This window comes from Esox lucius, chromosome 12 (genome assembly GCF_011004845.1).
Source record: "Esox lucius isolate fEsoLuc1 chromosome 12, fEsoLuc1.pri, whole genome shotgun sequence".
Taxonomy (NCBI): domain Eukaryota; kingdom Metazoa; phylum Chordata; class Actinopteri; order Esociformes; family Esocidae; genus Esox; species Esox lucius.
The window spans coordinates 16,014,682-16,027,252 of NC_047580.1; the positions used below are offsets into that span (position 1 = coordinate 16,014,682).

Consider the following 12,571-nt stretch of genomic DNA (forward strand, 5'->3'; position numbering starts at 1 on the left):
AGGCTGGAAAGATTGTGGTCCATAGTATCCAATCACCGAGCAGATAAAAGGCACATGACCACGGGTTCTTTTTTATTTTGAATTTGATTAGTTTGATAACTTGATGTAGATGAGCATAGTTGAGTTACCGTTTTTAAGTTTGCTATAAAAGATTGCTATACGCAGCCACACGTTAGTGTTTTGTTAGATTTACCATCGCTACGGAGTCCGTGTCAGTATTGTTTTCCACCGTTTTTCCATGTGAATTTAGTTAGAAACCACTGATGGACAAAGGGACTATTTGCCCAACTGAAAAGTGTATCAATTAAATTAGCCATGACATCAGTGCTAGATTTATAAGACGGCTAACTCATTTGTTTGGTTAGTCTAATGTGCGAATTGCAAACCGGTGTGAACACCAAAATCACATTAGTGTTCGTGGTTGGGAATTACAGGGGGTGTTTCCCGGTCTAGAACAATGCAGGCTGGAAATGGATCCCGCAGAGTGTTTGGTTTCCGTAGTAACGACCCGACCGGACACGCACTCACACGAACAAGAGGTAGCTACATTAACATCCACACACTAGGCTTATATTGTTTACCTGCTATATAGGACATGCATGTGTCCCGTAGCAGCGAATCGGATGGACTTCCTCAAAACTTGACGTTAAAGGGTAAATTCATTTATATACACCACACAGACGATAACTAATGACGTAACGTTCGCTGATGACAGTCTGCAGCCAGGCCGTACGCAGTTGTATTCTCACCTGTAGTAGAGTAGGCTGCTAACTGTCTGCACAGCAGGTAGAGTACTATTGAAGTATAGCCAACAGTTTGCTTAGCACACTCATACATTTGGGTTGTACTGTAGTTGGTTTTGTCAGAGTTGCTAGTATTTACATTTAGTTTAGTACAGTTACGGTGCCCTAAATAATTAGTCCTCTGCCTTGGACATTTTTTAGGAAAAATGTATATAACAAATATGGAGCTGTTATTTAATAGCTTGATTTACACACAAAATATGAGAGAAATATCTTGAAGGTGTTCAAAGAAAATAATTAGAAATGATGAATCTGCCTCATGCCAGCCAGCTTGACTTGGATTGACACTTCTTTGTTGTTAGAGACCAGCAACAGTCTCCAAATCCAAAGCCTAGAATCTACATTAGACATTGTCACCTCTCGAGTGTGTACTTCCAATGAACCAAACACACCTACCTAATGACAAATAACTGTAAAGGCAGTTGTTCAAATTAATTTGGTAACCTAACTACTGTTTGTAAAAAACGTGCTGTAATCTCTAATTTGCGTTAAATCGATATGGATGAAAATACAGTTAAATTAAAGCTGACAGTCTGCAGTGTTGTTTGATAGTGCCCGAAAAAGAAAGATAAATCACAGTACAATGTACTGTATATTTGGTCCCTTCTGATTTTGTTTGTGTGCCTACCGACAGTTAATGTTGTCAGATCTTTACCAAAACCATTGTATTAGAGGTGCCATATGTAAGATTTGTAATGTACCGCTGATGGTTCAGAAAGAGATGTTCTCAATTGAACGTTTTCTGGTTGCTCCGTCTATCCGTTTGCATTAACTTGTAGTCTCTTTATACACGCTTTAGACACTGGCAGTACCGTCCTTCCCACCCTAAACCATCCTGGACTAGCTAGTTCTATTATGGGCTCGTTTAGTAAGGGAAGAGGAGGAGACTAATCATGTCTTAGAAACGTTCACAGGATTCTATACTGTGCACCTTTAAATAAAAGGGGAACTTGAGTAAATAAATAACACACTATTGTTATACTTATTTATTTAATGAACAAAGTTATGCAGCACCCAATTCCCCCCTGTAAAAAACTGATAACCCCTTTACAATCAATAACTCGTTGAACCCCTGCTGAAAGTCCCCATAATGAAATATATCACACTCTCCAGGAGGAGCATTACAATATGAACCTCAACACAAAGATGTTACTCCTTTGAGCTTACTTTACATGGGTTATTCTGATGGATTTCTGTTTGTTATTCTCTTGGATTTTTCTGTGTCTGGATAGCAGAGGGGTGTGATCATGAAAGCTGTTGGACCTGCTGCGACTGTAGTGGCAGATCTGTGCCGAGAAGGTGACGGGCTCCTAGAGGCTGGAGAAGTGGAGAGGGCCACTGCTCTGTACACCTCCGCCTTCAGGAGCCATGCTGCATCCACTGTGTGTCACATGCGAGGCCTAGGGGGCTTCAAAGTGGCTAGGGTGGTCTCTACTCTGGAGACCTTACTTGATGGTCATGGGCAGAAACATGCCTCCATGGAGGGCCTAAACAAAGCCCTGGCAGCTATTTTCCTTTCAACGCTAAGCCCCAACAATATGTCTGCCTCTCTTTTCAAATTGGAGACCTCTCTTCAGAGCTCTGATCGGGACTGTGAAGAAATAATTTCAAGCTGTTCAGCTCTACTTGAGGGTGAGCAAAAACCCTGCCCAGGGGGTTCCAATCGAGTGGTTCTGGAGCTGAACAGGGCCCTTGCGTTCTTGCTGTCAGACCCCCATAGTTCCAAAGGTCCTAGGCTTTATCTCGAGGCTTTCCAAAACAATCAATCAGAGACTGTACGACTGATCAGGAGCAGGCAAGCTCAGCACCTGCCCAAGATATTGAAAACATTCTCTGAGCAGATGTTAAAAAAACACGCGTCACACACTGCTGGAATGAATTCCGGGAAGGGAGCGAATGAGATTGGCGACGACGTACCAGCGGCTGCCTCGGAACTTGAGTTTTTATTAGCTGTTTTGCCTGGGGACACAGAAGTGCAAGAACTGCAAGCCAAACACTTATTTCCACTCTGCAGGTTTGAAGAGAGTGCAGATGTGTATTCTGCAGCCCTGCAGGATCATTCGCAATCACAGCCAAAGTCAAGTACAGGTGAGGTGACCCAGGGGATGTCAGCAGAAAGAAGAGCCACTTTTCTGACCAGCAGAGCAGCTGCCCATCTTTCTGCAGGAGGCCGAGCCTCGGAGGCGAGCCGGGACCTGGGTGAGGCTTTTGGAGTCCATCCCGCCAAAGCACGACTTCAGTTCCAGAGACTCTTTGTGGACCATGGGACGGGAACAGCAGCACGTCTCCATCTACGTCAGGAGGCAGAGAGAGGCCTGTCAAGGTACAGGGAGGCTGTCCTGGTCCGCCCAGACCTGCGCTCCACCGAGGGCATTGATCTGCTGGACCCTGTCATCGCCCAGCTCCGGGCGCTGTGCCACGTGGAGCCCGATGGGGGCGGCAGAGAGCTGCGGGTGCGGCTGGCCGAGTGCCTCCTTCTTCGGGGTGAGTTCCGAGAGGCCCTGTCCATTTGTAGCCAGCTGGCGGTCAACGCCAAAGCTCCCGTACAGCAAAGCTACCAAAACACAGTACAGGTGCTGCGCGGCTACACTCGTCTTCTGTCTGACGATCACGAGGGGGCCCTGGAGGACTTTCAGGCAGTTATTGAGCACAACTCTCCCCACCCGTCCAGCTGCGTGCGGGCTTTATGCGGAAGAGGCCTCATACGCATGATGAAGAGCCTGGACTACCTCACTGCCCTGGACTATGTGACAGCCAGCCGACTGCATCCCCAGGAAACGGCCCTGGCCGTACGCTGCCTGGTTCCCTGGAACAGCCGCGGGCTGCTGATTACCGTGCTGTTGGAGCAGGCCAGGGTAATGCTGGAGGAGTGGTGTGGTGATCACAACCCCAGCCGCTCCAAACCACGAGAACACCGGAAGAGTCAGCAGCTACAGCCCACACAGAGAAAAGATGGCTACAGAGAGGGGTAGCTAGGATTTTCTTTGTTGACATGTCACATACGCACAGAGAACAAATACAATCTCATAAAATATGCTGAATTGGGAATTAGCTATAACCTACAAAATGGCTATCACATGATGAATTCCTGTCCCAAACACTCTTGAACATATTCCTTATCACTCTTGAACAAAGTTTTGTATCAAGCTGATTCCGATTTTCAGTGACACTTTATTGATTTTATACTGTAACTTTCTGTGAGGATTTCTAAACTCATTAATGTAATTTCATTATCAGTTGAGATGCTGAATGAAGCATGATTGCATGTCTCCCACCTGTCAGGACCCCAGTGGGAGTCCACTCTCTAGCTGTAGTTCTGATGGAGTTGCAGCCCAGTGCTGATGCCCCTTGTATCCTGGTGACTGATGCTCTGTATCTGCTGGGCCGGGTGGAGGAGGCCTATCGCCTGCTATTGGCCATCGGGACCACCACCCCACGAGCACCCATCCTGGTCCGCCTTGCCCTGCTACAACTGCACCGTGGTTTCCTCTATGATGCCAACCAGGTAAATATATACACTGCATTATGTGAGAATTTACAGTATGGACATATTAACATTATGTACAATTAAGACCTTGATGTTGATAATCATTGTTTTTATTTTAAATGTTGGATGATTGGAAATACAACCTAAAGTGTACTGTGGTGGACTAACCCTTACAGTTCCAACATGACTTAAAATGGAGAAAAAAAACTCAGCTTACACATTGGTCACACTTCCTTGATATGAATAGCCTACCACCAGTAATCTACTGTGTGCTACAGTATACCAAGTAATACCTATGGCCAGTGCAGCAACTCCGGTAACAATAACAGACACCAAATCAAGATACATGTGTCCTTTACAGTGCTCTGGAACCGTCAAACTTCACTCTGGAATGTGAAGCCAGTTCCACTCCGTTTTTCCATTTTTAACCCTCTAATGAGGGCTTATTTACCTTGTACACCAGGCGGGTGCAATTAATGATGAGGTAAAACAGAAAACCTGCAGGCTTCGGACCTCGTAGGGTATGAGTTGAATATCCCTGCAAGAAACTACTGTACTAAGACATTTGTGTTCTCAATTATTTAAACACAATTAAATATATAAACCGAACGGAGTAAAAGGTTAGTTGGAATACAGTGCATTCACTAGCTGCCATTCGCTGAGGATAAGAGTCTGCTAAATTAAATAAATGTTGATACCTTTGTAAAATGTTATACACTTTAAATATTTAACATTTCACACCTGACAAGTGTTACTAGAGCCTAACAGAATAAAACCTTGAAATCTTTGACTTTTTCTCAGAAATGTGTCCTGATAAACTATTTCGTAAACCAGTATCAATTCTGTTCAGTGCTTATGCCTGATCTAATCTGTTCTCCCTGCAGCTGCTGAAGAAGCTGATCCACTGTGGTGATACAAGCTGCTTGTACCCTCTGCTGGCCGTGTCATCTCCCAAGGACCGGCTGCTGCTACAGTGCCACTGCCACTCGGCCTCCAAACGCATCCTCCAGGGCCCACGGGAGGAGAGCACCCTGAGGGAGGCCGTGGCCTATCTGTCCATTGCCATCATGGCTTCTGGTGATTGGCTGTTGGCATATTTCATGAAAATATAAAGTGATGCTTTTTATGTAGGTACAAGGTATGGTAGTTCCTGCTTATCCTTGAAGCATATGTAATGGAACATTTCCAGATTTTCTGATATTCCAAAAAATTTAAATGAACTCAATTTCAATTGTTTACTTTGATTTTCAGTGTGTGTTTGAATCCAGCCCTCAATAGGATGGTGATTTTGGTTTCCATTGACTGTTGTTACATCATTTTGTTCTCAACGCATTACACAATGTACAGTAAAGATCTAGATGTTTAATACATTTCCTTCATCGAGACCTGACATTTGATTTAAGTGTTCATGTCCAAAAAGATTTCTAGTGTCATACAAAATCCAGCTAATGCAAAGTCTTCACCCTGCAGGTGGTGGAGCCATTGACTCTCTGCTGGAGAGGGCGATGTGCTACGCCTTGTTGGGCCAACGCAAGACCGCTATATTTGATTTCAGCACCATCTTGAAGGAGCGCCCTGACCATGTTCAGGCTCTCTGTGGAAGGGCCTTCACCTACCTCATGCTAAACCAGCAGAAAGTACTAGGACCCCATTAAAAGCTACTACACATGCAGTGCTAATATCTGCATCCGTTTTAAATAAGTTGTTTTAAGGTCTCTATATTACAACCCTGTTTCCAAATATGTTAGGACACTGTGTAAACTGCAAATAAAAACAGGATGCAATTCCAGACCATGCGACGCTTACTGAACGTTGATTGATGCACTTTCTTGTATGCATTGTTGGCAGTTGCATTCACAGCAACTGTAGAGGTTGAGAAGATGACAAGTCCAGTGTTGGTGCTTTGGTAGCACAAATTCAGGACTCTCTTATCGCATGAAGTGCCACTTTTGTCTGCCCAAAATCACTGAAATGTTGGCGGTAGGAGTACGGAACGGCACGATTCCAGAAGTCTGTTAATCTATTTCTATTAAGAGAATTATACACATCACTTTTAAACATCACATTCTGTTTTTATTTGCATTTTATGGATTGTCCCAACGTTTTTGGAAACAGCGTTGTATTACAAGGTGCCATTGGTTTTATGTAAGGATATATATACAGTGGGGAGAACAAGTATTTGATACACTGCCGATTTTGCAGGTTTTCCTACTTACAAAGCACATAGAGGTCTGTCATTTTTATCATAGGTACACTTCACTTCAACAAAAATCCAGAAAATCACATTGTATGATTTTTTAATAATTAATTTGCATTTTATTGCATGACATTAGTATTTGATCACCTACCAACCAGTAAGAATTCCGGCTCTCACAGACCTGTTAGTTTTTATTTAAGAAGCCCCCCTTTTCTCCACTCATTACCTGTATTAACTGCAACTGTTTGAACTCGTTACCTGTATAAAAGACACCTGTCCACACACTCAAGTCTGTATTGCCCAGCGACAGCCCCGAAACCTGAAGGATCTGGAGGTCTTTATGGAGGAATGGGCCAAAATCCCTGCTGCAGTGTGTGCAAACCTGGTCAAGAACTACAGGAAACGTATGATCTCTGTAATTTCAAACAAAGGTTTCTGTACCAAATATTAAATTCTGCTTTTCTGATGTATCAAATACTTATGTCATGCAATAAAATGAAAATTCATTACTTAAAAATCATACAATGTGATTTTCTGGATTTTTGTTTTAGATTCCGTCACTCACAGTTGAAGAGTACCTATGATAAAAATGACAGACTTCTACATGCTTTGTAAGTGGGAAAACCTTAAAAATTGGCAGTGTATCAAATACTTGTTCTCCCCACTGTATGTGTGAATCATAAATGCTAATGTTTAATTGAAAATAGTACCAAGACAACATATAAAATGCTGAAAATGCTGAAAATTTTATTGTTTTTGGAGAAATACATGGCCATTTTGAAATCCATGCCAGCAACTTGTTTAAAAAAAGTTGGGACAGGGCCATGTTTACCACTGTTGCATCACCTCTTCTTTTAACAATATGCATTTGGGAACTAAGGAGACCACTTGCTGTGGTTTTGAAAGTGAAATATGTTTTCCCATTCTTGCTTGATATAGGATTTCAGCTGGTCAAAAGCTGAAAATCCTTTTCGGGGTCTCCTTTGTGGATCTATCATTTCCTAATGCGCCAAATGCTTTCAATGGGTGACAGGTGTGCACTGCAGACAGGCCAGTTTAGCACCCAGTCTCTTGCTACAAAGCCATCCTGTCGTAATATGTGCAGAATGTAGTTTGGTATTGTCTTGCTGAAATAAGAAAGGCCTTCCCTGAAAAAGACATCTGTATGGCAGCATATGTTGCTCCAAAACCTTTATATACTATTCAGCATTAATGGTGCCTTCACAGGTGTGCAAGTCACCCATGCCATGTGCACTAATGCACAATTTAAGAATAATTTTTTAATAAAACGTTATTTGTCCGTGCAGTCTTTCACCCATCTCCATCCTCACTTCTGACAGACCCATCCTCTCTCCAATTGACCCAATTAGTTGTGTGATATTCCACCAGGTATAGTTTTTTTGCATTACACAACTTTTGCAGTCTTTTTTTGCCTCTGTCCCAATGTTTTTGAAATGTGTTGCTGATATTTTTGTTTCAACATTTGATATTTTGTCCTTGTACTTTTTTCTATTGAATATAGGATTACAGTGATTTGCACATTATTGCAATCTGTTTTTATTTACATTTTATGCAGTGTCCCATATTTTTTGGATACAGTGTTGTACTTTAATAACCAGATGGAAAGATGTTTTCTCCCAATTGTAAACATGTCTTTGGTTTTTCAGGAATGTACTCAGGATATTCTGGCAGGGCTTCAAATAAACATAGAGGCTGTCATCAAAGACATAATTTCGCTCAAAGATAAGGCAAGGAAACTGGTCTTCGATTGGCTGCAGCAGTACTGCCGGTCCAGTCTCTTGGAGATCCTTGCATCTAAGGCCATCCCCTGCCAGAAAGAGGAGGTCTGTGAGCTTTTTCTCATTGGAGGAGCCCTGATGAGGGCAGACTCCAGGGAATCCAAATGGCATCACCTCTATGTGGATATACTACTGGCCGAAGGTAATTGGCCATTTTAACTCCTTTAAATACTTGCTGTGTATCTAATGTATGTGTGTCAAGCCTTTTTTGGGGTGTTAAAATCCATATGCTACTATATTTCGATAAAATAGAATTTTACCTCTGTCAAGGGAGACTTTTATGTGCCCTCATTTAGCCCAGTTGTTTTGGATGTGTGCCTGCATTATCCAGGTGAGGTAGAAGCAGCCGGAGCTCACCTGACACGCGTGTTTGGCCAGGAGCCACGGGAGGTTGAAGCTCAGGCCAGAATGGGTGTTGTAGAGGCCTGGCAGCAGAAGTACTGCAGGGCAGCTGTTAGGCTGAGCAGACTGGCTGAAAAACAACCTCCCACTCTGGACTTCCTGCTGAGCCTCATTCCCCAGACCCACCGAATAAGCATGGCGCAAGTAAGACCAAACACATGCCTGTGTTTCAACTCCACAAGACAAAACAATAAAGTGCAAAACACACAAGAGAGCTTCCATCTTAATAAGTCTCACACCATTCTGCCTGTCACATCAGATGGCAGCCCAGGAAGCAGACAGGGCATCAGTGAGCAGCAGCAGGGAGCAGGCCTTGGCCCTCCTGACGGTGGCCGTGCAAGCAGCAGGAGAGCTTCGACCTCAATACTTGCGCCAGCGGGCTGCTTGTCTCGCCCAGTTGGACCTGCATGAACGGGCCATTGCTGACCTGGATCAGGTCATCCAAAGCCACAGCAGCCCCTATGATGCTGCCAGTGGAGCCCCAGAGGAGCCCCAAGTCTGGGCGGAGGACCTGTGTCAGCGAGGTCGCAGCCTGGTGCTGTGCTCCCGCGAGGGGCCTGCCCTGGAGGACTTCACCCGGGCCCTGCAGCTCCACAGGTTCAAGACTCTACGGTGTGTGGAGGCTGGGCTGGGGCGGTCATGTCTGGCTGATTGCTTCTTGCGGATGGCCCTGCATAACTACGGAGAACAGCAACTCCATAAGGTCTGGAGTCTGACCGAGAGTGGCCTGGTAGTGGACAGCGAGCATGCAGAGCTGCGCCGGCTCAGGGCTAGGCTTAAGCGGGAGCAGTGTGGTCCCTGCATAATCCATTAGACTGGTGTACCATTGTAGTCTGTCTTGAGAGATCATTGTAGTGTAGGAAATCCTTCAAAAGGATGACTAACTCAAAGAAAGGCTTTCTGAAGGAGATTACCTAAAGTTCATGTATGATTTAGGAGTAATTTTGGTTAATTTCTAGTTGCTAACCAGCAGTGAGTTTGAATGTGTCAGGATGTTGATAGTAGGATAACTGGATTAACTAGATTTGTTTTCTGAGTTATAAACTCTGTGGTTTGAATCCTGAATGCTGATTGGCTGACAGGCTTCATTAAAACATATACAGTGGATATAAAAAGTCTACACACCCCTGTTAAAATGCTAGGTTGTTGTGATGTGAAAGAATGAGACAAAGATAAATCATGTCAGAACTTTTTCCACTTTTAATGTGACCTATAATGTGAATAATTCAATGGAAAAACAAACTGAAATCTTCAAGGGGCAAAAATGAAAAATAAAAACCTTACAATAACCTGGTTGCATAAGTGTGCACACTCTCTTATAACTGAGGATGTGGCTGTGTTCAGAATTAACCAATCACATTCAAAGAAGTCATTACACACCTGCCATAATTTAAAGTGACTGATCACAGAGTTCAGCTGTTCTAGTAGGATTTTCTTAGTTCTCAAAGCAAAAAGCCAGTCAGGAGAAGGGTACAAAAGAATTTCCAAAGCATTAGCTATACCATGGAACACATTGAAGACAGTCATCATCAAGTTGAGAAAATATGGCACAACAAAGACATTACCAAGAACTTGATGTCCCTCCAACATTGACGAGAAGAAAACTGGTCATGGAGGCTTCCAAGAGGCCTACAGCAACATTAAAGGAACTGCAGGAATTTCTAGCAAGTACTGGCTGTGTGCTACATGTGACAACAATCTCCCGTATTCTTCATATGAATTGGCTATGGGGTAGGGTGGCAAGCCTTTTCTTGCAAAGAAAAACATCCAAGTCTGGCTGAAGTTTGCAAAAACAAACATCAGGTCACCAAAAAGCACATGGGAAAATGTGTTATGGCCATAATTCCAAAAGGTATGTTTGGCGCAAAAACAACACTGCCAATCACCCAAAGAACACCATACCCATAGTGAAGCATGGTGGTGGCAGCATCATGCTTTGGGACTGTTTTTCTTCAGCTAGAACCGGGGCCTTAGTCAGGGTGGAAGGAATTATGAACAGTTCCAAATACCAGGCAATTTTTTGCACAAAACCTTCAGGCGTCCGTTAGAAAGATGAAGATGAAGTTCACATTTCAGCACAACAACGACCCAAAGCACACATCAAAATCCACAAAAGCATGGCTTCACCAGAAGAAGATTAACGTTTTGGGATGGCCCAGGCAGAGCCTAAACCTGAATCCAATTGAACATCTGTGAGGTGATCTGAAGAGGGCTGTGCACAGGCGATATCCTTGCAATCTGACGGATTTGGAGCGCTTTTGCAAAGAAGAGGGGGCAAATATTTTCTCGTCAAGATGTGCTATGCTGATAGACTCCTACCCAAAAAGGATGAGTGCTGTAATTAAATCAAAAGGTGCTTCAACAAAGTTTTCGTTTAAGGGTGTGCACACTTATGCAACCAGGTTATTGTGAGTTTTTTATTTTTCATTTTCCCCCCTCAAAGATTTCAGTGTGTTTTTCAATTGAATTGTTCATGCTATAGGTCACATTAAAGGTGGAAAAAGTTCTGACACGATTAATCTTTGTCTCATTCTTTTACATCACAAGAACATGTCATTTTAACAGGGGTGTTTAGACTTTTTATATCCACTGTACCATGGGTATGAAACCACAGCAGTTTTTACTGCTCTAAGCACATTGGTAACCAGTTCATAATCACATTAAAGCGTCTTGGGGGTTTGTGGCATATTGCCAATATACCCCAGCTAAGGGCTGTGTCAGGGTGCTCCGTGAAACATTGTGCTTAGCTGTGCTATAGTAGCTACAGAACAAGTATTTGATACACTGCCGATTTTGCACGTTTTCCCACTTACAAAGCATGTAGAAGTCTGTAATTCTTATTATAAGTACTCTTCAACTGTGATGGACGGAATCTAAAAAAAAATCCAGACACTAGCTAGGCCACTCCAGGACCTTGAGATGCTTCTTACGGAGCCACTCCTTAGTTGCCCTGGCTGTGTGTTTCGGGTCGTTGTCATGCTGGAAGACCCAGCCACGACCCATCTTCAATGCTCTTACCCACGGGAAGGAGGTTGTTGGCCAAGATCTCGCGATACATGGCCCCATCCATCCTCCCCTCAATACAGTGCAGTTGTCCTGTCCCCTTTGCAGAAAAGCATCCCCAAAGAATGATGTTTACACCTCCATGCTTCACGGCTGAGATGTTGTTCTTAGGGTTGTACTCATCCTTCTTCTTTCTCCAAACAAGGCGAGTGGAGTTTAGACCAAAAAACTCTATTTCTGTCTCATCAGACCACATAGCCTTCTCCCATTCCTCCTCATCCAGATGGTCATTGGCAAACTTCAGACGGGCCTGGACATGCGCTGGCTTGAGCAGGGGGACACTGCGTGCACTGCAGGATTTGAATCCATGACGGCGTAGTGTGTTACTAATGGTTTTCTTTGAGACTGTGGTCCCAGCCCTCTTCAGGTCATTGTCCAGGTCCTGCCGTGTAGTTCTGGGCTGATCTCTCACCTTCCTCATGATCATTGATGCCCCACAAGGTGAGATCTTGCATGGAGCCCCAGACCGAGGGAGCTTGAACTTCTTCCATTTTCTAATAATTGCGCCAACAGTTGTTGCGTTCTCACCAAGCTGCTTGCCTATTGTCCTGTAGCCCATCCCAGCCTTGTGCAGGTGTACAATTTTATCCCTGATGTCCCTACACAGCTCTCTGGTCTTGGCCATTGTGGAGAGGTTGGAGTCTGTTTGATTGAGTGTGTGGACAGGTGTCTTTTATACAGATAATGAGTTCAAACAGGTGCAGTTAATACAGGTAATGAGTGGAGAACAGGAGGACTTCTTAAAGAAAAACTAACAGGTCTGTGAGAGCTGGAATTCTTACTGGTTGGTAGGTGATCGAATACATATGTCATGCAAATA

The 12,571-nt window shown here is 43.8% G+C and overlaps 1 protein-coding gene across 1 annotated transcript; it reads left to right on the forward strand.

The window, feature by feature from the left end:
• On the forward strand, nt 1-9,810 carry ttc34 (tetratricopeptide repeat domain 34). Its single transcript, XM_034295835.1, has 8 exons — nt 1-539; nt 2,036-3,771; nt 4,086-4,308; nt 5,175-5,367; nt 5,761-5,927; nt 8,155-8,428; nt 8,618-8,832; nt 8,948-9,810. The coding sequence occupies exons 1-8, from the start codon at nt 471-473 to the stop codon at nt 9,500-9,502; spliced, it is 3,432 nt and encodes a 1,143-aa protein (XP_034151726.1). The 5' UTR covers nt 1-470; the 3' UTR covers nt 9,503-9,810.
• Nucleotides 9,811-12,571: the final 2,761 nt, after the last annotated feature.